The sequence below is a fragment of the Tamandua tetradactyla genome, chromosome 1, assembly GCF_023851605.1.
Source record: "Tamandua tetradactyla isolate mTamTet1 chromosome 1, mTamTet1.pri, whole genome shotgun sequence".
Classification (NCBI taxonomy): Eukaryota; Metazoa; Chordata; class Mammalia; order Pilosa; family Myrmecophagidae; genus Tamandua; species Tamandua tetradactyla.
The window spans coordinates 79,971,144-79,995,842 of record NC_135327.1 but is presented as its reverse complement, the minus strand read 5'-3'; the positions used below and the strand labels follow the sequence as shown (position 1 = coordinate 79,995,842).

At 43.7% G+C, this 24,699-nt stretch overlaps 1 protein-coding gene across 3 annotated transcripts in view; it reads right to left on the bottom strand.

Moving 5' to 3' along the window:
• The window catches only part of GLI3 (GLI family zinc finger 3), a 278,925-nt gene that overhangs the window by 122,231 nt on the left and 131,995 nt on the right, over positions 1 to 24,699 (bottom strand). For all 3 annotated transcript variants that reach the window (XM_077119394.1, XM_077119398.1, XM_077119399.1), the window contains one exon: positions 2,596 to 2,701. In XM_077119394.1, the coding sequence (XP_076975509.1) occupies positions 2,596 to 2,701 (106 nt within the window). The remainder of the gene's footprint in view (positions 1 to 2,595; positions 2,702 to 24,699) is intronic.

The following is a 24,699-nucleotide window of genomic DNA, read 5'->3' as shown; positions in this document are numbered from 1 at the left end:
GGCTTATAATTGAGCTAGGCCAAAATACAAACTCTCAGTATTTCCCATGCCCCCGGTTGTCTCCAATGCTAACCCTCAGCATTTGTTTAGAGCTCTGTGCTTTTCAGAGTGTTTACGTTAACATTATTTCTTTGAACTCCTCCTGCAATTTGGGTAGCTGGGGTAAGGCAGACAGCTTTAAATAAAATCAACACATGACAAGGGTAAGTTGCCAGAGTTCCCGGTACAGGTGAGCACAGGCAAAGCAAGCTTTTTGCTCCTGACTGGGCCAGCATGAGCATGTCCTAAGCATCTCCTACAAAGTGCCAGGCTGAGTGCTAGTCATTGCCTGCAAAAAGAGCAGGGGGCAGGGAATGCCAGCAATAAATGGCCAGAACTAGGCTGAGCCCTAAAATAAACATGCAAGCAAAGGTGCTATAGGAACAGAGAGAAGACCTACTAAGGGCAATAGAAAGGCACAGAGGTGTGAATCGCCTCAGCTTCCCAGAGCCCAGTTCACAAACTCATTGAGGCCACCTGACCTTGAGTTTAGTCCCAGGGCACGGCCAGCAGGCACTGAAGCAGAGAAGCGATGACATTCCCACTCAGAACCTTTCAGGGACTTCTCTTGTTAGGCTCTGGATTATCCACCAGCCTTACAGTACGAATCTTTAATAACTATACTTTTAGGCTGCTAGAGAACAATTTAGTCCATTACTGCTAAAGTACACTAAAGCTTGGATGAAAGAGCAGGAAGCATTAAAATCTGCAGAAAATCCAGTTCAACAGTCACGCCTGAAAGGCAAAACCTCAAGAGGCCTAAAATTCCTGGCCCCAGGATTCTCCAGCCCTGACCTGCCTTGCCTAGCGGTGTTGTTATCACTAGAAGATCCTGTGTATGCATATAGAGCCAACAGCGCCCAGCGGACACACTACGTGCTCTGCAGGGGCCTGCTGTTAGCATATTCTGATTGATCAATCAAAAGAACCAAGATTTGGGGTTTTGAGTGATAAAATACATATTTGAAGCTAATGACAAGGCTAACTTAAACCCAGTTGGTCACACAAACTCTTTTTCAAAAATTACTCTCTAGCATGATTTTTTGAAAAAGTGAAGAAAAGAATCCACAGGAAGATCTGACTTAAATTAGTACATCATAGACTTGAGTCTGGGAGGAATTAGACATCCATGTCTCCAAGGACTTCCTGGCCCTTACTTGCTCTGCACCAGGGCCTGGGGGGAGGGGGTGTGTGCACAGAGCCTCATCTGAGGTCCATGTGGTCCCATCTGCCCATAAAACCTCTGTATAATGGGGTGAATTACAAGTCATGTTTCAGCCTTAATTTGGAATTTCCTTCCCTTTGTATAAGGAGTTTTACATTGGCTTCTTAGTTTTATTTGTGTGTATTTTTAGCAGGCTTTAGAACCCTGTAAATACCTACTTTTGTTCCAGCAAAATGTAGAAAACTAACTCACAAGTTTCTGAATTCTCTCTCCCTAAATACCCACTTCTCCTTTAATTCTTATAGAAGTCTGCAACACAGATTTATTACTTACCTCCAGGCAAATCGACTCTGAAATTACAATTCAGTAATGGGAGATGGATCCAAAAAACTGTTGGTAAAATATTATATGTGTACTTGGGCATGTAGTTAGGATTGTTAATATCAATTAATTCTGTTCACAGAGGAGGACTTGTTTTAAAACAACTTCATTTTTCTTTGGCATATGTGTAATTACACAGCTGTAACTAATAGCCATGGAGATGCAATCTACCATCCAAATAACCAGCATTATTCTTCAAAGTATTATTTGTACTTCCAACTTCATTGTCTCAGAATCAAGAGTGATTATCAGATACGTCTAAATGTATATATGTAGGCCTTTAGCAAGAGACAGCCCTTCCTAGGGAACGGCTCCAGTTTTTCTAATGTATGACAGTTTTCTGGACTGTACTACAAAAGAATACCATTCTAGTTTGCAAGTCTACTGTGCTTCTCTCCTTTTTTCTCTCAAACCAAGGAAGATAATACTTATTTCCACGGGATTTTCTCCTTCCTTTTCTAACGTATGTTATCACGACCATTCTCTCCTTTTATCTTTGTGTAAACCATGTGCTCAATCACATTTGCCATTTTGTTTGGGTGACACTCCCATCAATCAAGTGTCTGTTGGTGTGCACACCACAGGGGCTATGAAAATTTACCATAAAAATTTCATTACGATGCATTGTGTTCTCTGGGACAGGACTTTCATGAACAGGAATTTTAGCATGAAAAACTTCAAACCTAATCTCAACCAAACACATATTCCGCTTGGTAACCTTCCATGAGATCTCTACGTTTTAATTTAGTATTTAGAGCCCACGGAACACCCGTCAGCTAAATATATAGGAAATGCTTGCCAGCCGCCCTGCATTGCAGGCATTCCTCAGAAACCAGTGTGGATTTGCTTCAGTGAGTTCAGGAAGAGACAGGCTTGCTGTATTTCAAAAGTAAATCTTATACTTCTATCATATCTTCAAAGCTCGCTAGATGTGCCATTAGAAATACATCCTGAGATAGGAAAAGCCGGCATTTTGTTCCATTTCATTAACAGGCAGTCTTAATACTTACACGTGCAGTGGAGGAATAGGGGATGGGTCATAATGGTAACGCCCTTCGTGATGTCTCGCATCGATTGGTACCGGAGGATGGAACGCAGGGAAGAGGTGAGGAGGATCTGGAAAAGAAATGAAGTCCAACCTATATGAAATGAAAACCTAGAAACACCACTCCAGTTCATGAAGTACATGGCTATACTATCTTCACTGCTTATACCGAATCTAGTTAACAAGCGTAGGGAAGAATTATTTCTGAGGTTCCCAAGGTTTTGTAAAGGTATGACCAAGTAAATAATACCTGCATCTAGAGAGGAGAGCCTGTGATTGCAACTAAAAGGAAGAGAAAGACGATGTGATCTAAATATCAGCTTCATTTTTATTACACCCATGAAAATTTTAAAGGAAGGTGTCCTTTCCAAAGCCCCTGCTAGACAAATCTATGGATACACACACACATACATACATACACACTCAGATGCATGCTCACTCACTTTGCACACCTTGCCTTGGTTAAGTCTTCCTACTCCTCATGCAAGAGCAGCAAATCCCATAGGTTGGCCAGAGATATGGGATACAGCCTGCTGGAAGAATGAGCTGAGCCACTCACACTCACAGAACAAAGGTTTTGAGCCAAACTCTGGGAATCCCTGCCAGTGCAGTCCTAGCAGCCACCTGGGACCCAGGTCCGCTTCTCCACCCGGCAAGGTGTTCCATGCTTCCTGGGTCCCTGTGTATGTGTGTTCTTACCTGAAATAGCTCCTCTCCACCATTTACTCCCAATAACTTACACTGTCTCCTGCAAACCAAAATGCCTAGCTCAAATCCTAAAATAAACGGTTTGTTTTAAATACTGATCTGCTGTAAAAAACGGAAGAGAGGCTAAATAAATTTTATAACCAGAAGCATGACTGATAACCTTGTAACTTTTTCCCCAAATTTCAAAAAGCAAAATAAAACACACCAAAACCTGTAGGTTTGAAAGTACAGCAAATACTCCAGAACTCATTATTCAAACATTACCATGCATGTGGCACTCTGGGGGGCTGCATGAACCCGAGAAATTGCCCCCCCCCACCAAATTTCTAGGAATTAATATTTACATCAAACTTGTGTCTAGTTATTTCTAAAAGTCTGAGGATTTTGCCTTAGCCCTAAGGGAAGGTAAAGGCAATTCCAAAAGAGTGACTTGGAACATGTTCTATACAATCCTTGGAAGAAATGAATTTAGAAGATGCACATATCCCGGTATGCCAAACACAGGGACCAGGACACGAACGGCACCCCTGAGTTCAGCCTACACTGGGAGTGTGTTACACTCAGGTGTTTTTAATCGTGTTCTCTATTCCAATTTTCCAAATTTTCTTCAACAAACATCTTGTAAAAGATGCTTATATTATGTAGAACATAAACATGTTTTTTTTTTAAAAAAAAAAAAGATGATACCTTACTTCCTTTACTCTGATTTTAACCCTTGTTGCCGAATCTGAGAATATGATTGTGTGAAAGAATTAGAGACGAGTGAGAACTATTAACACAGCACTGGTAGAAACCGTGTGGCCCGCCAGAGAGATAGCCAAAGCCTAATTCCAAGCAGTTTACCACCAAATCTAGAACCTAGAAAACTTCTGTGACTGGAAGAGGACTATTGACCTCACTGTATTTTGTACTTGATGTAAGATAAGAATCAAGTCCTGAAATCTAACTTACCTTAGTGGGGGCGTGGGGGTTAGTGCAAGCGGGAGAAGAAATCATCTTGGTATTGCCATATCATTGTCAACAAACACAACAACACTGAAAATCCAACAGGCAAGGGTTATACTAACTACCTGAACTATATGAAGCATGATATACCATGAAATAGGTCATGCTTCCTATAGTTTATAAAGCCCATATGAAAAAATCAACTACATTTTAAGGGCACCACTGAGGACTTCCTTTTAAAGGATATGGGAATTAATTCCCTCATAGTACAAATCATTTCTTGAGAGCTGGTTTGCTAACTTTCAGCATTTATGTTCAAAGTTTTTTCAGCAATCTTGCCCAATTTAGCATCCCACATAACTCAGCAATCCTAACAATTAAAAGCCATCTTCCCTTGAAAGCTCAAACATCCTATTCTATTTAACCACTTTGAACGAAAATTATGCTAAGATATTCTACATACAACACGCTTTCTTAAAACAATGTGAAACTGAGTTTTTCACTAATTTAAAGCCTGACCCATATTCAGTACAGGGTTCCTGATTTTAAATTTGGAAACAAGGCCAAAACAATGAGAATAAAGCTGAGAGTAAGGTAGATGATGCAATATGGGGATGGTTTTAGTCTTCCACTCAGTTCAGGTGTCACCACTCATGCAAAAATACCTCCTGCAGACTTCTAACTTGTACCTTTTATCAGAGAACTACACTTAGTAGAACTGTGAGTAAATTAAGTATTCGTAAAGTCTGACCCACCTCCTAAGGGCTTCACATACACTATTTTATATAGTGCATTCTGAGGGACACAGTGAAAGATGTGCTGGAGTTGGAAGATATTTTTGTTCTTTACTTCTTGGCTCTTGGCTATGTTCTCCATGATTAAATTCTCTCCATTATATTAGCAGGTGTAAACCCTATCTGATTTTCTCCACATGGGTGCAACTAGGAATCATGACTAAGTACAAGTCCATTTTTTTTTCATACACACAGGGCTGAAAATGTGTTCACCTGCTCCACATTTGATATATACTTCCATATCCAGGAAAGAGCCATTATATTTTATATGAATATTTCCAATGAAGTTGCAGAGATTATGTGCAAAAGGGTAAAAAAAGACCAACCAGTTGATCCTAGGAAATTAAGAATGTGTTCCATGGAGACCCTCCTTCCATCTTAAAAGCCATCGCCATCTTTTCATCTTCAAGAAATTATTCTGACAAGATTTTTTTTTGGTATGCTGTATGGCGGGGATCACATTTCCTTCTATTTCCATGTATCTCGTTATTACAGCACCATTTGCTGAATTTTCATTTGGTTTTTGTTTGTTTCCTTGTTCGTTTGTTTTTGGGAAGTGCATGGGCCAGAAATCAATCCTGGTTTCGCATGGCAGTGAGAATTCTACCACTGAACTACACTTGCACCCCCTGACAAGATTTTAACTCTCTCTTTCTCCCCATCTCTCTCCCTCCCCCCTCTCCCCACCCCCTTTCTTCCTCTCTCCTTTCAGAATGGAAGAGAAAATGATCAAGTACTGCAAAAATATTTGAGAGGAAAATACAAAATGCAATTACTGGGGCATTTAGCAGTCATTATTCAGTGTTGAATCTATAGTGTTTTGTGGGTTTGAAAGGTAGAGCCGACTGAAAGTATGCTGTGATGCATTTTCTAATACTTTTTGCACCAAGTGTTCATTTATGCCCCAAGGAAGTTCATGAATTCTGCACTCTGGAATTAGATTTAAAACACAGAAAATTAATAGAAACAATCAGATTTGACCAAAGACGTCTGATTTCTGTTTTTAAGTGTTTTACCATTTCTATTTGTTTCCCCCTTGGTATGGTTTAAAATCACATTTCCTGGACTGCTGAGGTTTGTACCAACAATTACACCTCATGTCAGTTATTAGTGGAAATCGCACCTTTAAACCACTTTCTGGGGAAAATGCAATGGAACACCACCAATTCAAGACCTGCTTGGCCACAGCTTAACGATACCAACGAAGACTAAAAAGCAGGATGAGCAGGTCCTTTTACACAGGTGGGAACACATGAAATTCATTCTAACACATTTCTTAAAAAAAAAAAAAAAAAAGAAAGCAAGCCCCAACATCCTCACGCGTGCAGTACTTCCCCTGCAACTCGGCTTGTCATTTCAACGTGGAAGATCAGCAGCATATTCCATCATGGGCCCAAGAGCTGTCCAAGAAAACCCACATGACAACAGCAGGCCCCTGTGCCAGCAGCCACCACAATTATCCACCTCACGGTTTATTATTTACACATGAGCAGCGCAGCTGCGGCGCGTCATAACTCAAGTGTATGGGTGATATGTTACTGCACCGCCGCCATCTCCTGTTCTGGCCCTTGACAAAATACCACATGATGACTTTTCCAAAGTCAGGCTAAAACTGCTGAAGCAGAAGGAAGTGCCACTAAACCTGGCTACCTACTATTTATCATACAATTTCCTGACTGATAGTTCCACAAACCAGCTGCTAAGTGCTGTGTACTCTACTGTCAGCAAACTAACGGGCTAAATGGAAGACAGGGAGAATAATGTGCAGAACCGGTGGAATCAATTTTACTGGGGGAATTAAAATTCTACCAGGTGGGGCGAGTCCACGGAGCAGTGGTAAGCAGTCAACTGTACATGCTTATGGTTGCAAAAATGATTGATTACAGGCTTGCAAGAGGCTTGACTATTGTACCAAATTCCTCTTACACGAAACAGAGATTGGGGGGGGGGGGTGTATCATCTGAGGCTTGTGTGGAATGGCCCTTAAGCCCTATAATAAATGTAATTAGCTTGACACATATTTAAATTGAAATGCATGGTAAAAATATTTGGGTTGGGTGTAGTTGTCAGTATACAATTTCACACTGGCCGTCATCATGCTGAGTTTTAAGGGTCTCCGGGTCTCATTAGGAATGATAGACATGGATTTTTAGGTCTTTTCACAACAGCCTGGGTTGATCATAAAACCTGTAGCCAGACAATAACCATGGGAGATGCTCTGAGATTTATCTTCACTTGCATCCTTCTCCCAAGAAATAGTTTTCGTGTCCTCGGGCTATAAGATCTCTTGGATGCCATCCTGGGAAACTGTCTTTAAAGGTCTAAAATTTACATACAAAAATTGTAGATTAAAAAAGAGAGATCAAAGTCAGCTGGGTTAGTGCCCTGAAGGAGTAATTCGCAAAACGATACTTGAGTGGCTTGCAATGTGCCCAGAAAACAGACAAGCCGAATCCAGACGTGTAAACTGCAATTGCAGAGCACAGCAACTCTCAGGGCTTATTTAAAGACAGAAGTCATCGCACGTTGACTTTGGATATAATTCTAGACCAAAGCAAGAGATAATCTTTCCTTTCATTTGAGCCCGCCCTGACCATAGGAATGCCCAAAGTCCTCAAACCCACTTAATTTCCTACCATCTCTAGAAATCATCAGTGAAAACTGTACATGGGAGCCTGAGTGTAGTGTCCACTACGTTCAATCAAAATAACCACCCAGCTTCTGCAAAACAACACGTCTCAAGGTGGAGAGAGAGAGACGAGACTGCCAGGGGAGCAGCAACAATGAGACGATGGCAAGGTTGCCCAGGCTCACCCTTGCCTCTTTCCACCTTGGGGCATCTCCAGCTATCGCCATGTGCAGAGAGGACCATCCCAGGGCTCAAGACCCCCTTTGGACTGACTCCAAGACCCAGACTAACTCACACAAACTTGTCATTCCTGCCCACCGACAAAATGGCAACAGGAGGAGATGTTAGGTCCCTCTGATGACACCCCAGGCGGGTGTCTAGGGCAACAAGCCTAGAGCAAGGTGGTCTGCTCTGAGTGGGATCGGAGGAGTGCCACTCCTCAGGGGCCAGCTACAGACATGCCAGGCATCCCCATGGAACAGCCCATGAAGCACCAAATGCTTCACCAGTCTCCTTTCTGGTCTTTTGAGCATGTGGTGTGAGATGGAAACATCTCCAGAGTTTAATATGGATTATTTTGTTTATATGTGTCTCAATGAGGTACAAGTTTTAGAAAATACAGTTCTAGAATACTCTAGAACTCCTATAAATGGCTTGCACTGAAAAACTGATCTATTATTTTGTCACTTGATACTATGGAAGGAGCCTTAACAGGGAGAGTTGATGCTATGGCAGGGATGCACAAACTACTACTGCCCACAGACCAACTTTTATAAATAAAGTTTTACTGGAACACAATCTCACACCCAGTTTATGTTTTGTTTGTACTCTTGTCGTACTACAAAGAGTTGATGAGCTGAGACAGAAGAGTCACAGAGAGGTCGTAGCCCACAAAAGTCTAACATATTTAACATATATGGCAGTTTATAGAAAGGTTTGCTGAACCTCAATGCTAGAGTACCATAACAAGGTAATTTTCAGAAATTTTTACATTTCAGAAAAACTAAGCATGACTTAAAAAAAAATCTTTATCATATAAGTGGTCATTCTAATAATTAGCCAGAGGCTTATTCTCTGATTTAGCAAAATGCATAGGTAGATAAATTCTAATATAAATAAGATAGTGGATGAATGTACTATAATTCTCATAAATAATGGCAATCACTTAATATTTGCACATTTAAGTTAGCTTAACAAGTTAAGTAGATCATAGACAAAGTTAAACAGAAATATTTTGACGTCACTGGGAAAACAGTGGTGTCCTTGAGAGTGACAACTTTGAAGCAATTAAAAAATGAGTGGGACACATATTCATTTCACTCAAAATCAGTCCAGGAAGAATAGGTTAATTCACTCTTCCTTTTAATGTCTACCAACAAATACCCCATTTGTAGCTTCTGCCAGTTTTAACAACAGATACTCTTTAAAAGTTTCCCCCCAACAGAGACTAATATCCACAAGCATAAGTATAATTCACTGAATACTATAAATATGTATCAGGTGTAGTATTAAGACTTTTAGATTCATTACATCATTTCTCTCCCCCTACGACCCTGAGAGGCAGATTCTATTATTAGCCCATTCTTATGGAGGAGGAAATTGGTTAAGCACTTTGTCCAACATGGCACCCAAGAAAGTGGTGGAACCAGGTGTCTCTTGGACTCCAAAGCCAGGGCTCTGAGACACTCCATTTCTTACTTGACAATGTCAGAGTTTGGGCTCTTTATGATGTCTTATCTAAATGTACATCCCTAAAATGCAGATTGGACCATATCCTTCCCTTCTCCCAGAATCTGTGGTGGCTCAGCACAGTCTTTCCAATCCAGCCCAAATTCCACAAAGGCATTCAAGGACCCAACAGCCTGGTTCTATCTATATTCCATCCAAGACTCTCTGTCCCTTAGGCAGCCATTCACTTACTTGTACTACTCATGTTGTCCCCTCAGCCAGTGACTCTCTCCCTTTCTTACCCAGACTCTGCTCTATCTTCAAGACCCAATGCAAATGCAACCTCCTGGTCAAGGCTTTCCTGGGGCACTGTAGGGGTTACTTGTGACATCCTCCCTCCTCCATACTTCACGCTGCCTGAGACTGCCATGGTTTAGACTGTGGAACTCCATTTGCACCCGATGGCATCCCCACTGTCTCCCTCTCACTAGACTCTAAGCCCTCTGAGGCCCCTTGAGTTCCATACTCCAGTTCTCTGCCTCACACAAACCCAGTACAGACACTAGGTATAGTTTACTGAATACTGAGCTATCAGCACAGCTATGGAATGGCATCAGCTGTTCCATTCTGGTAGAAGGCATCATGGGGACACATCCCTGCCGTCAGAACTGTCTGCTTCCCCTCCCAGGCTCTCTGCTACATGAGGGCAGATGACTCTCTTTTATCCTTACCTACCCACTAGGAACTCAATGAACATCTGACAAAAGGAAAGAGGAGAACAATAGGAAACTTGAGGCCAGGCAATGGTAGCCATGGAGCAAGCCAACCTTTACTCTTGTGCACTGCAGGACTTTGTCTAACTGGGCTCCACCATGAGGTAAAACCAATGGAGCTCAAACAGCCATGCTCCCTTCTCTTTGGAATTCTCTCCATGAGGTTTTTACCTGCTCCCCTTGCTCAGAGCGCACTCCAGGCCAACGCTAGGCAGAGACCTGCATATCCTGAACCAAACTTTAATGCTCTGAAATTCATCCTCATATCTGACTGTCTCTGAAAAGCAGCCTGCTTCACGCCAGGAATCGATTACCTTCCTGTGGACATGGTGGGTTCCTGGACTCCTTGGATTAGCTGACGTAGCCAGCTCCTCCCCATCCTTTCCCACCTCGCCCCGCCCCTAAGACAAAGCAGATAAGGGTGGGTGCTCAGCAAGAACATCTCCATGCTGGGACTTTTCCAAAACGTTGAATAGTCCTTTCCCACCAAGGAAATGTTTGATGCTCCAGTGAATTCCGGAATACTTAAGTAGGCCACTAGCACCCGTATGGAAAAAGCTCTTTGACAGGAGAGGTTGGAGGTCAAAAGTTTAAAAGCTCCTGACAGAAATGACAGGGGCCCCTTCGCCCCGCTCCCCTCTTTTTTGTCAATAACATCAAAGGCTCTGGTCTGTTCTTAATGCTATTATGGTTCCGCCTTCGGAATCCATTGAAATTCCAGCCTGTTTATTGCACACTGGGAGCTTTAAAAGCCTCCACTGTCTTGTCTCTTAAACCCTGAGTTCTCACTGTCTATGGAGCATCATTGTTTGCAGGGGCATACAAAGGTTTAAGCAAAGGGTTTAAGTACTTCTTTAAACATGATTGTAAAATAATAAAGCAGAAGTGGTTTGCTTACAAGGATGGGCAATGAAATCAGGGAAAGGGAGAGAATCCCCTACTGCTGAGGGGGAAAAAGCCCCTTTGCGTTTCTTGGCTCATGAGAATCCAAATACCAAGACTTCCCCCGTTTTTCTTGTATTTCTCCCTTCACTGCAATTGTATATTATCCACAAGACACTACATGGTCTGAAGACGGTGGTAAAAAGCAGATGAAGTGGTTTGCTTACAAGGATGAGCAAGGAAATCAGGGAAAGGGAGAGAATCCCCAGTCGTTCAGGGGGAAAAAGCCCCTACGCATTTCTTGGCTCATGAGAATTCAAGTACCAAAACTTCCCCCATTTTTCTTGTCTCTCTCCCTTCACTGCAATTGTATGTTATCCACTAGACACGACATGGCCTGAAGACAGTGGTTACAAGAAGATACATTAAATGTTACCATTTGAAGGACTCTGAAATGTCTTTCTTCTTAAGAATGGTGCCCTAACAGCCAGCTATGTCACAACTAGAATTCCCAACCATTAACAGATGAAATGACCAAAGCTTGGAAACCCACTGACTAAGCCCTCCTCTAGTCCATTAACAAAGCTGAATTTATTGAATAATTAGACCAGGAGCATGGACTCAGAAAAAGATAGCATTCAAAGATATAAAATCAAACCCATCCAAGTTTACCTACAACATCCACACCTAAGCTCCCTACGTCTCCACCTTTCTTGGAATGTGAGGCCAACCTGGCCATGCCACCAGTACAGCCCTTTACTGACCAAGGCTGATTCCCCACAGAGGTGCATGCTAGACAGAAGACAATATGTTCTCAAGCGTACCATCCAGCTTGCTGCTGCCCCATCCACAGATCTGGATGTCCAAGCACAAAGCAGCACAGCTGCTGCATGTTGATTCAGGCTCCCCTCCCCAGTTTATGTCTGTGAGTTCCTGTCTGGTAGACCACCCTTCCTCTCCATCTCATCTGGCTTCTTATCTCGACTCTTAGCTTGATTCTCTTTGGAACACTGAGTAAAATTCAAATTATCTCTGGTTTATCAAGTCCTGGGGACACTTGCTCCCATGGTAAATGCCCTCAGATTCTAAACTATACCACAGGCAAGAGGCAACGGATTCTGCAGCCCAGTTTCTAGTGTGACACCCTGTCAAGCCCACAGAAGACAGAGGACACTCATTTCCCACATTTCTCCTTCTTCTTTTCCTTCTATGAGTCAAACTTCTCTAAAGTATCCAAGAGGGATTCTGACTGCCAGAATTCCTCTTCAGGATTGGGACCATGATAGACCTGGCGGTGTCAACAAACCTCCTGGTCCATTCAGCTGAGCATTGCTGGGGATACTCTTTCCTGGAGAGGTCAATGGCCATGAGACTGCTTTCACTGAGTAGGGGGGGTTTTGTGGTAATCTGCCGATGTTGCCACGAGTCTCCAGTTCTCCTACCCACTTACCCTAGTGACACCAGGATCACCTCTCCTACCATCCAACCCTGCAGTGAGTGATCCTTGCTAGATACACTGCCTCAGAGGGGCACTTGAACCACTGGTCCTTCACTAGACCCTCCACAATATACACAGGACTTGGCCGCTAGTCACTTTTTCTAAAAAAGATTTAGGCTCTTCCTAAACAAGAAAAAAGGGGAGTGCCACATGGTCTCAATGTCATCTCTATCTTCCCTTCCCCCAAAGTGACTCTCAGTTTCTAGATTAACTGCCTAAGGCTCAGTCTGCAGACTATACTCACTCCTAGGTGTCTAACATCAATGATGTCAGCTTGCTCCTAAGGACAGAGACTATGGTCTACAGGGAATACTTGAGTTGGTACCTACAGCCCAGGGACTACAGCCTCAATGCATGAACATGTACTTTCCCTGATTAACTGTAGACAGATGGTCCCACAGATAACTCTATCACATGTTTCATCAATGAGCTTCTGATTCTCAGAGAGTGGCGTCTAGACGCATTTCAAGAGAGCAAAGCTACCCTTACAGTTCTTTGATGTTTTTCTTACAGCAAATATTAATAAAGACTTGTTGAAGAGCAATAATATGACATGCTCACTACAATTAAAACAAATAATCACTCTGATGTCTAATACTATACAATAAAACAAAATAAAAGTGACCCACTAGCCATCTTGGGGACAATATACATTTACACAAAAATTTATTACTGTCCCAGTATGAAGCCTTCAAAAAGCCATCATTCCCTCTCAGTTTTCCAAATTTTCCAAATTCGGGATAAGGCCAAACACCTATCACCTACCAAGGATGCAGGCTATGACCCTGATAAGACAATACCTGTCAGGTACACCTTTCCCAGGGCAATTCATCTACTCTCCATTCTGTCAATAGTGGCTGCAAATGCTTCCCCTTTAAATCACGTTTTATAGATTTTCATAAAAACAAATGAAAATAGCAACCAAAATAATAATAACATAGATTTTTCTATCCATAAAATAAAGCCAATAATATCCAGGCTTGTTTATTCCACACATGTGCTCAAAGGGGTCAAGTGACAAAGGGAGAGAGTAAAGATGGTTCATACACTTTGAAGTACTCACACTTAGGATGCTATCATTACTTTTTAATTTCTTCCCCCTCAATCCAGACACCCAAGTTAACAATGATATTCAGCATCTTTACACGGGTATTTTCAGCTTCAAAACTCTTCTGACTGCTCAGCCCATGCTTCTCCCTTGCACTAGGGGCCCCTTTACTGATCACAAGGTATGGGAAGGGGTCTCTATATCTTAGCCTCCAAGTAAGTTCTGTGGCCAGGACCCAACTCTGTCCCCTGAATTTCAGAGTCACCATGCAATGTCCTCAACTCAACCCTTTCAAGGGAGGAAAAAACACTACAGGCTCAACTACATCAAATTACTACTAAGCTAACATTTACTGACCACTTGCTATGTGCTAAGGACGACAGTAAACACTTTCCATTTACATTTTATTGACACCACGTGACTACTCAAATACTGATGTCCCTATTTTACAAATTCGGAAAACAGCTCGAAGAGTTAAACCAAGGTCACTCACTTAGGAACTGTCACGGATTGAACTCCAGTCCAGATCATCTGACTGCAAAGCCCAAAAGCTACCTCCAAGGATAGCGTCATTGGCTAAAGTTGCCGAAGTCCTGTCCCCGGGAGGGCCCTGCCCCCGGGAGGCCCCGCCCATGCGAAGGCCTTTTCATTCCGCACTGGGCTCTACAAATTAAGTAGCAGTTGCTAGCTATGGATATTCTTCCCCTTACAGGGATCCCCACTTTCAACCTTGGCTGCTTCACCCTTCCCAGCAACGAAAGCTAGAAAGCGCTGAAAGGCTTGGTCAGGGAGGCGCCTACTTATTATTCACACTCCACCCTCACCCTGAGCTCCTGAGGTAGGAGTAGGGCCGACCGCCTTCCTAGGAGACTTGGACAGCCTACCTCGGCTGTGCATTCTCTGGCCCTGTCGCCCCAGCAGCTCAGGCCCTTCTCCTAGGTACCGGGAACCCCAGCTCGGCCGGCTGCAGACCCTTAACCTCCTTGTGGCTCTCTCTAGCTGCAGACGAGGGCCTCTGCCACAGCTAACAGTCACCCCGCCATCGGGGCCGCTTTCCTGAGGGCTAATTGGGCTTATTTTAATCAAGACTGAATGAAGCAGAAGTCCCTCCACACATAAATAAATCACAATTACTAACTGCAAGAATCGAGCCTGGTCTCCCCTCCCCTGGCGGTGGTGACTGAGGACTTTCCATGCCAGTCCCAGCTATCACAAAAGCCCCAGACGCGGGCTCAGGCAATATCCGCGCTCACTCAGCTCAGTTTATTATTTAAACAATTCCTAACGACTCTTCCCAGAGGTGAGAGAGGCCAAACTGTTTTCCTTCCCTTCACAAAGCAGATATGCATGGCTTATTTGAATGTCTCCAGCGTTTACTTTAGTCCCCGGTTAAATACCTTCTACCGCAGAGTCAAACAAACAGTTCACTTCATTAGAAAGGCAAACAATTTAGCAAGAGAATACCAGCACTTGAGGGGAACCAAGCTGGGCAGGGAAACCCTCGGCCCCAGGCAAACAGGGTCTTGTCCTCATCCCCAGGCAGCAGCCGAGTGGAACTCCACTTCAAAAGCCTTTTCACAAATACTTCACACATTCACTTGTAATTAACAGATAACCCTGAAGAGATTATCTGCCAAAGGCCCCCCAGAGGATTATCCTCGCTGCCTGCTCTGGGGAAGGCACACCTTTTTTCCTAAAAGTGCCAACTGATAAAGCCATCAGGGAAAATACTGAAGTGAGCAGCTACCTCCAGTTTAAAACAGTGAGGCAACATCTCATTGAAATAATGTCCATTTTAGCAACAGCTGCAAGTTGTGCCTGGGAAAATCTGGGCAGAAGCAGCAAGTGGAGGCATGAACAGAAAGTTGCAGACAGGGACCCAGTGACAGTGATAATCCAGGACCTAGAAGTCACGGTGGCCAAGCTGGAAAGCAAAAGCTGCATTATATGCTCAGGATTCCAGCTCTGGAGATGGATGGAATCAAAGCTTTTCCCATCAGAGCTGGGGTGCACTGAATCAACTCAGGGGAGGATCACGTGCGGTGAGAATACGTGCCTCCCAGGCAGCAGCCAGAGACCCAGATCAGTGTTCAGCAGACCACTGAGGCCAGAAGCCATCTGTCCCCAGCAGGCAAGCCCTGATGATGGCTCCAGCCAGGCAGCCGCCTGTTCGCCCTTGGCCTGGGAACCCCTTAGGACAACAGACAAAAACCAGCACCTGTGGCCAGCTTCCTCCAAGCCTCTGGTACCTCAGGACCTCATGCGGACGGACGGGGCTGACAAGCTTAGCTGATCAAAAAGAAACTGCCTGCCACCTATTCATTCAGGGCACAGGGAGCCATTCTGAGCCCATTATTTTGAAAGCAAAAGGGCTCCCCACACTTCTTTTTAGATTTAAGCCCATATAACCCAGTGCCTCCACCCCACACATAGACAAATATCACAACGGGCAGACAGGAACATCCAACAAAAATAAGTGGGCAGTGCAGGTACCCCGAATGTTGCTGAATTTGGGGTCTCACCCCCATGCTGTGGTGGTGCTGGACAAAGGTCAGATTAAGCAATTCTAGTACTCATAGCTCTTAAGAATTTGGTAAACCTCAAATGCCAACTGCAATAAATCACACGTCTCTATTAAAACTATAAATCACTTGTGAAATTTAATACTGTCATGAAGTATAATGAAATAGTAATGCAATAAATCTACAAAAGAAAAAAAAACAATAATGTGGAATCTTAAGACTAAGGGAATCTTTGCATATGCATTTTTGTGCCCAAAAGCCAGTAGACCCCACGGAGTAAACCAAGGCCACAAGCTCAAATAAACTCAGGACTGACAACCAAAGACATATGCCGTGTTCAATGCAGAAAAAAAAGCACACCAAAAATTTACTTTTGTTTTGCTTTTTTTTTTTTTTGCATGGGCAAGTACTGGGAATCGAACCTGGGTCTCCGGCATGGCAGGCAAGAACTCTGCCACTGCACCAACATCGCCTGCTCTTGTTCTGCATTTTATCCAATTAAGGAAAATAGAGAGGAAAGACTAAACGGTAAAGTAGGAGATAAGGAATTACGGCTGTCCAAGAGGTGCCTCTGGATTTAAAGAAAGTTTGAAGAAGCAATTGCAGTTTTTATAATGTTCCTACTTCATTTATTCTGTCCTTTAAAAAACTGCTTCATTCATAAGCAACTGTTATTTCTTCAACTGCTCTTTACTTGGAAATTTTACATAGGATAAATAGAACCAGGTATTATTTTTTGGGATGCTGCCCTCATATCACTTAACGGCTTAGTAAGTGGTTGTTAAATACACAAGTGAAAATCAATTCCCTCTACAAACCTAACCAGCACTGCCCAGGCTCCACACACTGCGCTGGTGCTGCAGATACCGGGAATCTAAAATGCAGTCCTGGTCCGCAGGAACTCATAGCCTAAAAGGGAAGAGAAGTTTACAGACCTGTGTCTGTGACCATCCACTTAGACAAAGTATCGCACACAAGTGAGAAATGGGTAGGAGAGCAAGAGAGGAGGGAAGAGGGTCAGAGAAACATCCTCACTTTAGGGAAAAGCCTTGTTGGGAAAGGTGAGTGAGGGTTTAGAGAAAGGGCTCTAAAGATGGAGTTCGGGTCATGCACAAAGGGGGGAGGGCAGGAAGTGGTGGGGTGCGTGCAGGGACCCACAAGCCCCTCACTTTTGCCCTGGAGCAGTAGCGGTCACCTGGGAAATTTGTTAAAAGGCAGATGGCTGGGCCCTATCCACAGAGTTTCTGATACTGTAGGTCTTGGGTGGAGCCTGAAATTTTGCATATCTAACAAATTCCCAGGCCATGCTGATCCTACGGGTGGGGAAACCACACTGTACTCTACAGAGGGTGGAAAAAAACTATTCCAGACCACAGAGGTTTTTGTTTGTCATACTAAAGACCTTGGAGGGTTTTTAAGCAGGAGGCTGAAATGATCAGATGTGCTTTATGGAAATATTACTTTGGTGGGAAAGTGAAGAATGGGTTGGGGTGGAATGAAATGAAGGTGGAAAAAAGATGCAAAGCATCAATCAAGATAGAGACAGCAGGAATGGAAATGAAGGAAGAAGTGGAGAAGGAGGGGTCCTGAGAGGCAACAGTCAAGGGATAGGAAATGAAGCAGTATGAGGAGGCAATATCTGAGATGCAGGTGGAACAGCAGACAGTGGTGCCCCAGAAGACAGGAGAGGAAGAGGGACCTGGGGAGGTGTCCCAGCAGCTGTGTGGCAGCCATGGAGGGGATGACACTTCAGGCGATGGTAGGGCAGGGGAGATGGGAAGCGAAGATTGTGGAAGTGTGGCCCAGAAGAGATAGGTAGATGGCAGCCAGAGAAGAAGGAAGGGTCAGGGAAGAGTCTTGGGTGGATATTTTATGTTGTTGTTTAAGGATGGGAGACATGAGCATGTTCCAAGGGGAGGGACACCCATCAGGAACAGCTGGTGTCTGAAGACAAGAGCTGGAGAGGAGAGCACAGATGTGGTCAGGTTTCCTAGAACCCAAAACAGGAGGGAGCATCAGTCTGGGTTCATTCCCCCGGAAAACAAGCGGGAAGGGAGAATGGAAGGGGCTGGTTCTACAGACCTCTTCTGACCCCTGAAGAGCAGGAAAACTGAGCAATGCAAAACCTGGTGGCACTATTGAGTTGGTGCTTTTAAAATTTTAAAATTAAAAGCAGGGGTGCAGCCCATTCCTTTTAGGAGTTTCCATCTAAAGGATGTACAGAAGGGCTACAATCCCTTGCTTCCCACTGCTAAGTTCTTCAGAATTCGGCAAAGAGCTTGTGCCCCAGGGCCCCTCAAGATCCTTGGCTCACCAGTCTGCCTCCCCTCCTTCCCGGAACCATGCTGAGGGGCCAGGACCCTCTCTGCCTAAGAAGAAAGGGGGAGGAGATTTCAGAAGTCAGGCCAGAGCAGTGGAGAGTAAGCAGGAAAGGTACCAAGAAATCCACAGCTGAAATCAACCATCAGACTGATTCCATCCATGAGGCATCCCCAAATTACAGGTTGTTTGAAAAACTGTTGCCTAAGAGTTGACTACTAATTAATGGTTGGCACAGATGTGGACCGAGGATCATGAGGTTTGCACCCTAAGGGGGGGGGGGGGAGGCAGAGGCAGTGGGGGTGGCGTGGGGGCTGGCTGGAGTGGAGAGGTCAAGTCCTGCCTTTATGAAGCCGGGCAGCAGCTGCCATAGCCCTGAGACCAGCCAAAGGGCCCTTTAATAGCTGTGGTCAATTTCACCCCTTTCACGCACAGGATCTGGCCTCTTTATTTATGGCCTTGTAGTCAGCATGCCGTGCTGTGGGTAATCAGAAGGGGACAGGAGGAGAGAGAAGAAAGACAGACAGAGGCAGGAAGAGTTAACAGGCAACAGCTTTTAAAGGGTAAAGCATAGCAGAAACAGCAAATTCGCTGGCACTCCCTGCTGCTTTTATTGCTTTCGCTCAACAGCTGGAGAAAATGTTTGATCAAAATATTTGTATTATTGTGTTTAAGTGAAATGACATATGACAGCTCATTATCCCAAACTCAGAATTCCCACAGCATCTGTCACAGGCACCCTATTAGAGACAGTCCCACTGTAAGATGGAGAGGCAAGGGGTGGAAGGAAGGTGGGAGACAGAAAGCAGCAGGCAGCAGACCCTGGGCATTTACAGGTTCACAGGGAGGCACTGCTGAAGGGGGTTGCGGGAGGGGCCCAGAATACACCCCAAAGAGGACCCGCCCCTGAGCATCTGTAGCCGACCCTTCCGCCTCTGCCAGGAGCACAGGCCCCATCCCAGGCTTCCATTTCCCATAAAATGGCCAGACGCTCCCCTCGTAGACATTGCTTGGCAGGATTATTTGGCAAGCTGTAGTTATTGATGTATTTTCACAAAATATTTCTTCCAAGCCTTCTGCCTCCAGGCAGATTTGAAAAGAGGGGGAAAAATAACTTTTGAGAAAAGAGGGTGCCATTTTCTCTGTCCTGAAGTGGACAATGGGGTGGTTCCACAGAACTTATCTTTAGGACCGTAAGTTCCTTTCTTTGGCAATCTTTGACCGTCTCAGTTCTGCTCTTGCAGTGTGCTTGTAGGATGCCCTCAGCGAAAGCACACTGAATGAGTTCTATACTCCATATGCAAAGGAGGGGAAGGAAGAACATTTATTGAGTTTCTAGGTGCTCAGCACAGCTCCAAAGAATTTCCACAACAACCCCATGAAGCACAAGACAACATTTCCTCTTTCTAGATACAGAAACTCATATGTGCCCAAAGCCTCAGTAGAAGAATAAGGTTCTAAACCCAGAGCCTCAGAGCATGAAAATGTTTTTTTTTTCTTCCACTAAACCAACAGAGAAATTAAAACCATGAAAAAGTATAATGACATCCATCAGAAAGCTTGTGCCCATCCTCATCACGCATTTAATCAAATCCAAATTCTTACACATACAAAAAAAAAGTCCTTCATTTCTCCTGCCTTCTCTGTGTGAGAGATTAAAATGAACTCTGTACTACTAACAAATGAATGCTCTAAGTTTAAACCTCCATTAAGCATCTACTGAGTTAGATCTTAGGAATCCCCTCTCTGGAAATTTCTCAGTCTCAGTTTGCATGCCTACAGAACCCACTGGTGATCCTTTTCTGCCTCATGGTCTAGCAGTGCAACCGCTGGGATAACTTGGAACAAATTATTTTGTTTCTCTGCACATCCAATTTCTCAGGTATAAAACCTGCCACACCCGCCCCTCTCAAAAGGTCATTCCAGGAATCAAAACCAAATGAAATAATGTATATAAAAAGAACTCTTTAAGCTGGAAATTGCCGTATCAATTTAAGATACCTTCTGTCCTATCCTTTGGAACTATCATGATGCCTTGTTTTGAGCAGTGCTTCTTATGCAAAAAAAAAAAAAAAATATATATATATATATATATATATATAGAGAGAGAGAGAGAGAGAGAGAGAGAGAATGTCCCTAATTCCTTACTGGGTTCTTCATCTAACCCAAAAGAAATACAAAATTAACAGTGTGGTTAAGACGAGGCCAGTACAGGATTCTCTTTATCCTGTCTGGCTACAGAGGAGATAGATCACAAATGTCACAACCCAATTTGTATTGCATGTGAGAGGACAGAGGGGCAGTATCTGTGGCTGATTCTAGGGCTCTAACACTGGGCTATCCATGAAAAGATCCACCACAGCCATCCATTCAGGAACACAATTGCTTCCTGGGGCGGGTGACTCTCTCCCTTCTCCCTCCCCTGGACTAAGGAGAGGAGAGTGGTGGCAGGGAACACAATCTCCAGAGACCAGGAGACTTCAGGCTCCACCAGCTTCCATATCATCCATCCACATAAGGAATCCCTGGGCTGCCATGTTTAGAGAAAACAATTGCTGTATCAGTTTTTTTAAAAAGTAGTAGCTAGCCATGATTGATTTGTATAAAGCCAACAATCAGGAGTAGAAAGTACAAATACAAACCATGATTTTGTACCCTTACCATAATCCTAACTTTGGGTAGTTACTTCCTGTGAACACAAACCATCTGCCATTTCTTTTCATAACAGAAAATTATTCAGCCAACCAATAGATGTCTCAATCAATCAATATATAAAATAGATCATTCTCACAGTTCGAATAGACATGTTGTTAGTTACAAGGTTTGTTTTCCTCCATAACTTCAAATTTTCCCATGATGAAGACAGGTTATTTTTAAATTTAAACGCACATGCTTTCAAAACAGAGTGTGGTATTCTAGAAGCTTCTGTGAAAATCTGCTCATGCCAGAGTATTTTCTCTCCAGTAGTATATATCTACTTTGATGCAAATCCACTTGCTTCCTTTGTAACCTGAATCAGCATGTCTCTGTCCTGAAAAACTTCCCACCTTTGATTGTGTGTTATAAAGTCTGTGTCATCCTCTCATGAAATTCCATCAAGCCTGGACTCAGGCAGCTTTCTAAAGGCAAACAGGTAGTTAGCAAGTACTGGGGACTGAATCATGTCCCCCACATAAGGTATGTTCAGGTCCCAACTCCTGATTCTGTGGGTCTGAACCAGTTTGAAAACAGGAACTTCGAAGATATTATTAGTTAAGGTATGCCCAGGCTGAATGAAGGTGGCCTTAATCCAATATGGCAGAAATCCCTATAAGCAAAGGAAATCGGACACAGAAAGAGAAGCCACAGGGAGCAGCAGCCAGAATCTGAAAGACAATGGAAACTAGAAGACAAAGGAGAAGACATTGCTAGGTGCATGGCCATATGACAGAAAAGCCAAACACAAAGGATCGCAGGCAGCCAGCCCCAGAATGCCAGAGTCTTTGGGGAAAAACATCACCTTGCTGACACCTTGATTTGGGACTTCACCAAGCCTCAAAACCATGAGCCAATAAGCTTCTATTGTTTGAATCAACTCAGTGCTTGGCATTTATTTTAGCAGCTAGGAAACTAAAACAGCAATCAATACCAGGGCACAAAACCTACAACCTCCAGATGGGTCCCTGAACCAGATAAGTCCTGAAACCTAGAGGGGCCATCCTCTCCAGAACACCAGATAGTTCCATTTTTCCCTACCCCCTATTACTGACAGCCCCTTCCAACATGAAAAAGTTGGAATGGGCATAGTCCAAACGCCCGTAAACAGTGGGATAGAAAGATCAAAGTTAATGGTGGAGTTATACAGAGAAGATAGGATTCAACAAATGAGTATGACAGCTGAATCATTACACTGATATTTCTTTCAGTCTCCAGCATCTTTGAGCAGCTAGAAATAAAAACCTAAAATTACAGAATTGTAGCCCATACCAAACTCTGACTTCTGTTCTACAACTAATTGTTGCAACGTGCTTTGAAATTAATAGTTTTTTTACATATATTTTATTTTTCACAAAAAAGAAAGAAAAAGTCGATTGTAATGATGAAAAATATATTTATTACTAGCTTGCAATGTTCTGGAGCAGCTAGAAAGAAAAATCTCAGATGACTGTACCATAGCCCATGACAAACTCTGGGATCTGTCCTGTAACTACTTGCTGACAAGTGCTTTGAAAACTATTGCTTTTTTTTTTCTTTGCTTTGTATATATGTTATATTATACAATTAAAAAGTTAAAAAAGAAACCAACAACAACAACCAGTGCACATACACACAGCCCTCCCCAAGTCACACAGCTAAAAGCAACCCTTCGGGAACTGTCTGATGCAGACAAAATGCCAGTAAAAGTCCGTGCCGATGGTGAAAAACCAGCAGTCAGGTGTCTTATTCCACAGTAGGAATGAGGACATTCCGGTCACCTGGGATTCCTTAAAGTCCTGTCTCTAACATTAGCAACTTTCTGAGTGAAGTCGGCATTCTTTCTTCTATGGACAGAAGTAGTGGTGGAATATTTACAAGAAGCAAAAACCATAAAAATTCTCAGAAGCTCTGAGAAAAGCATGTGCCAGAGGCTTTGGTCATTTGGGGGGCTGTGGATCATCCATCTGCTTCTGGAAGGACTCTGATTTCCTTCAGGGAATTATTTCTCCCCCACTGTATTTAGGGATCCCACAAGATTTAAATATAGGGGGTGGAAAGGGTGGGGCAAAAGCCATGAGGCTCGCTGCCTGGGAAAGCCAGGGCACCTGGCTCTGACAGCTGACAGTCTCTCTCCTCAGAACACAAATCTTGAGTGAGCAGAGGAGGCAAACAGTTGAGTTTCATTCACCGTAAGGAGATGTTCTCTTCTCCTGCTTCCTAGATTCCCAGACAGTCAACTGCTTCTCTAGATTTTCTAACAGTTCTGAGTTCCCAATGCCATCCCAGAAATCTCTTTTGGAGTAAAAGCCAAAATCAATTTATGTTGCTTGTAATCAACTAACTCTGGCTGCTGTGAGAAGAAAATCACTCCAGAAAGCAAGAGACCAGGGCTGGTGCAGGCAGCCAGTGACTAGCTTGGGGAGAGTCACATAACCTCCTGGGATTTCAGAGCCTCGTCAGGAAAATGAGGGTAAGACCTTAAATGGCTGAAGGTAGGTCTCGGGTGAAACGATCTTGAATTTTCTTTTTTGAATTACAGTCTATGACTCAAAACAATTCTGGTTGAGAAGTGAATTTTCTAAGGTTCAGAAATGATGATCTGAACTGCAGATATCTAGCCATCACAATCTGATTGGCCCCCAAATCAAGCACGGTTCTTTGAAAATTCAACCCTGAACATGTGTATATATTTACATGTGCTGCCTCCGTAAACCAAACACTAGTGCAGAGATACTTAACTGAGGCATATTATAATGCCTATCAAATTCAACATTAAAAGCCATCAGGGTGCACAGTGGTTCAGTGATAGAATGCTCACCTTCCATGTGGGAGACCTGGGTTTGCTTCCTGCACCATGCACCACGCCCCCCAAAAAAGCCACCAAACTCAACTCCACAGACAGAACCTGCCCTAGCTATCTATTGTTGCATAACAAATTACTCCAAAATTTGCAGCTTAAAAGAACAGTTATCATCTTACCATTTCTAAGGCTTAGGAATCAGGGAGCAGTTTGACTGGGTGGTTCCGAATTGGGGTCTCTCATTGGGTTGCAGTCAGTCTATCCACCAGGACCACAGTCATCTCAAGTTCTGACTAGGGGTGGGGAAGGCCTTTTCCCACTCACCTGCAGAGATGCTGGCACACCTCAGTCCCTCGCCACATGGGTCTCTCCATAGGCTGCCTAAGTGTCCTCATGACATGGCAGCAGGCATTCCCCAGAGTAAGAGCCGCAACCCTTTTATAACCAAATCTCAGAAATGACACCCCACTGCTTCTGGGGCATTCTATTTGCCAGATGCAAAGCATTCAGTCTACCCATACCCAAGGAAGAGAAACTCAGCCTCACATCTCAAGGGCAGGAGTGTCAAAAATCTGTGGCCATATCCTTAAAACCACCACAGAATAAAGTCGGACTCACTTATCTCCAATTTATCCAGGAAATTGATTTAAGGATCAAAAGGTATGTTATTAAAAAGGAAACAGGGCTAGGAGCCAGAAGGCTGTGGTTTACATCCAAGCTCTGAGAGTAGCTCACTATGACCCAAGGTAAGCGGTGAGCCTCTCTGTGACTCCGATTTTTACAGCCATTACCCCTTGGCCAAGCACT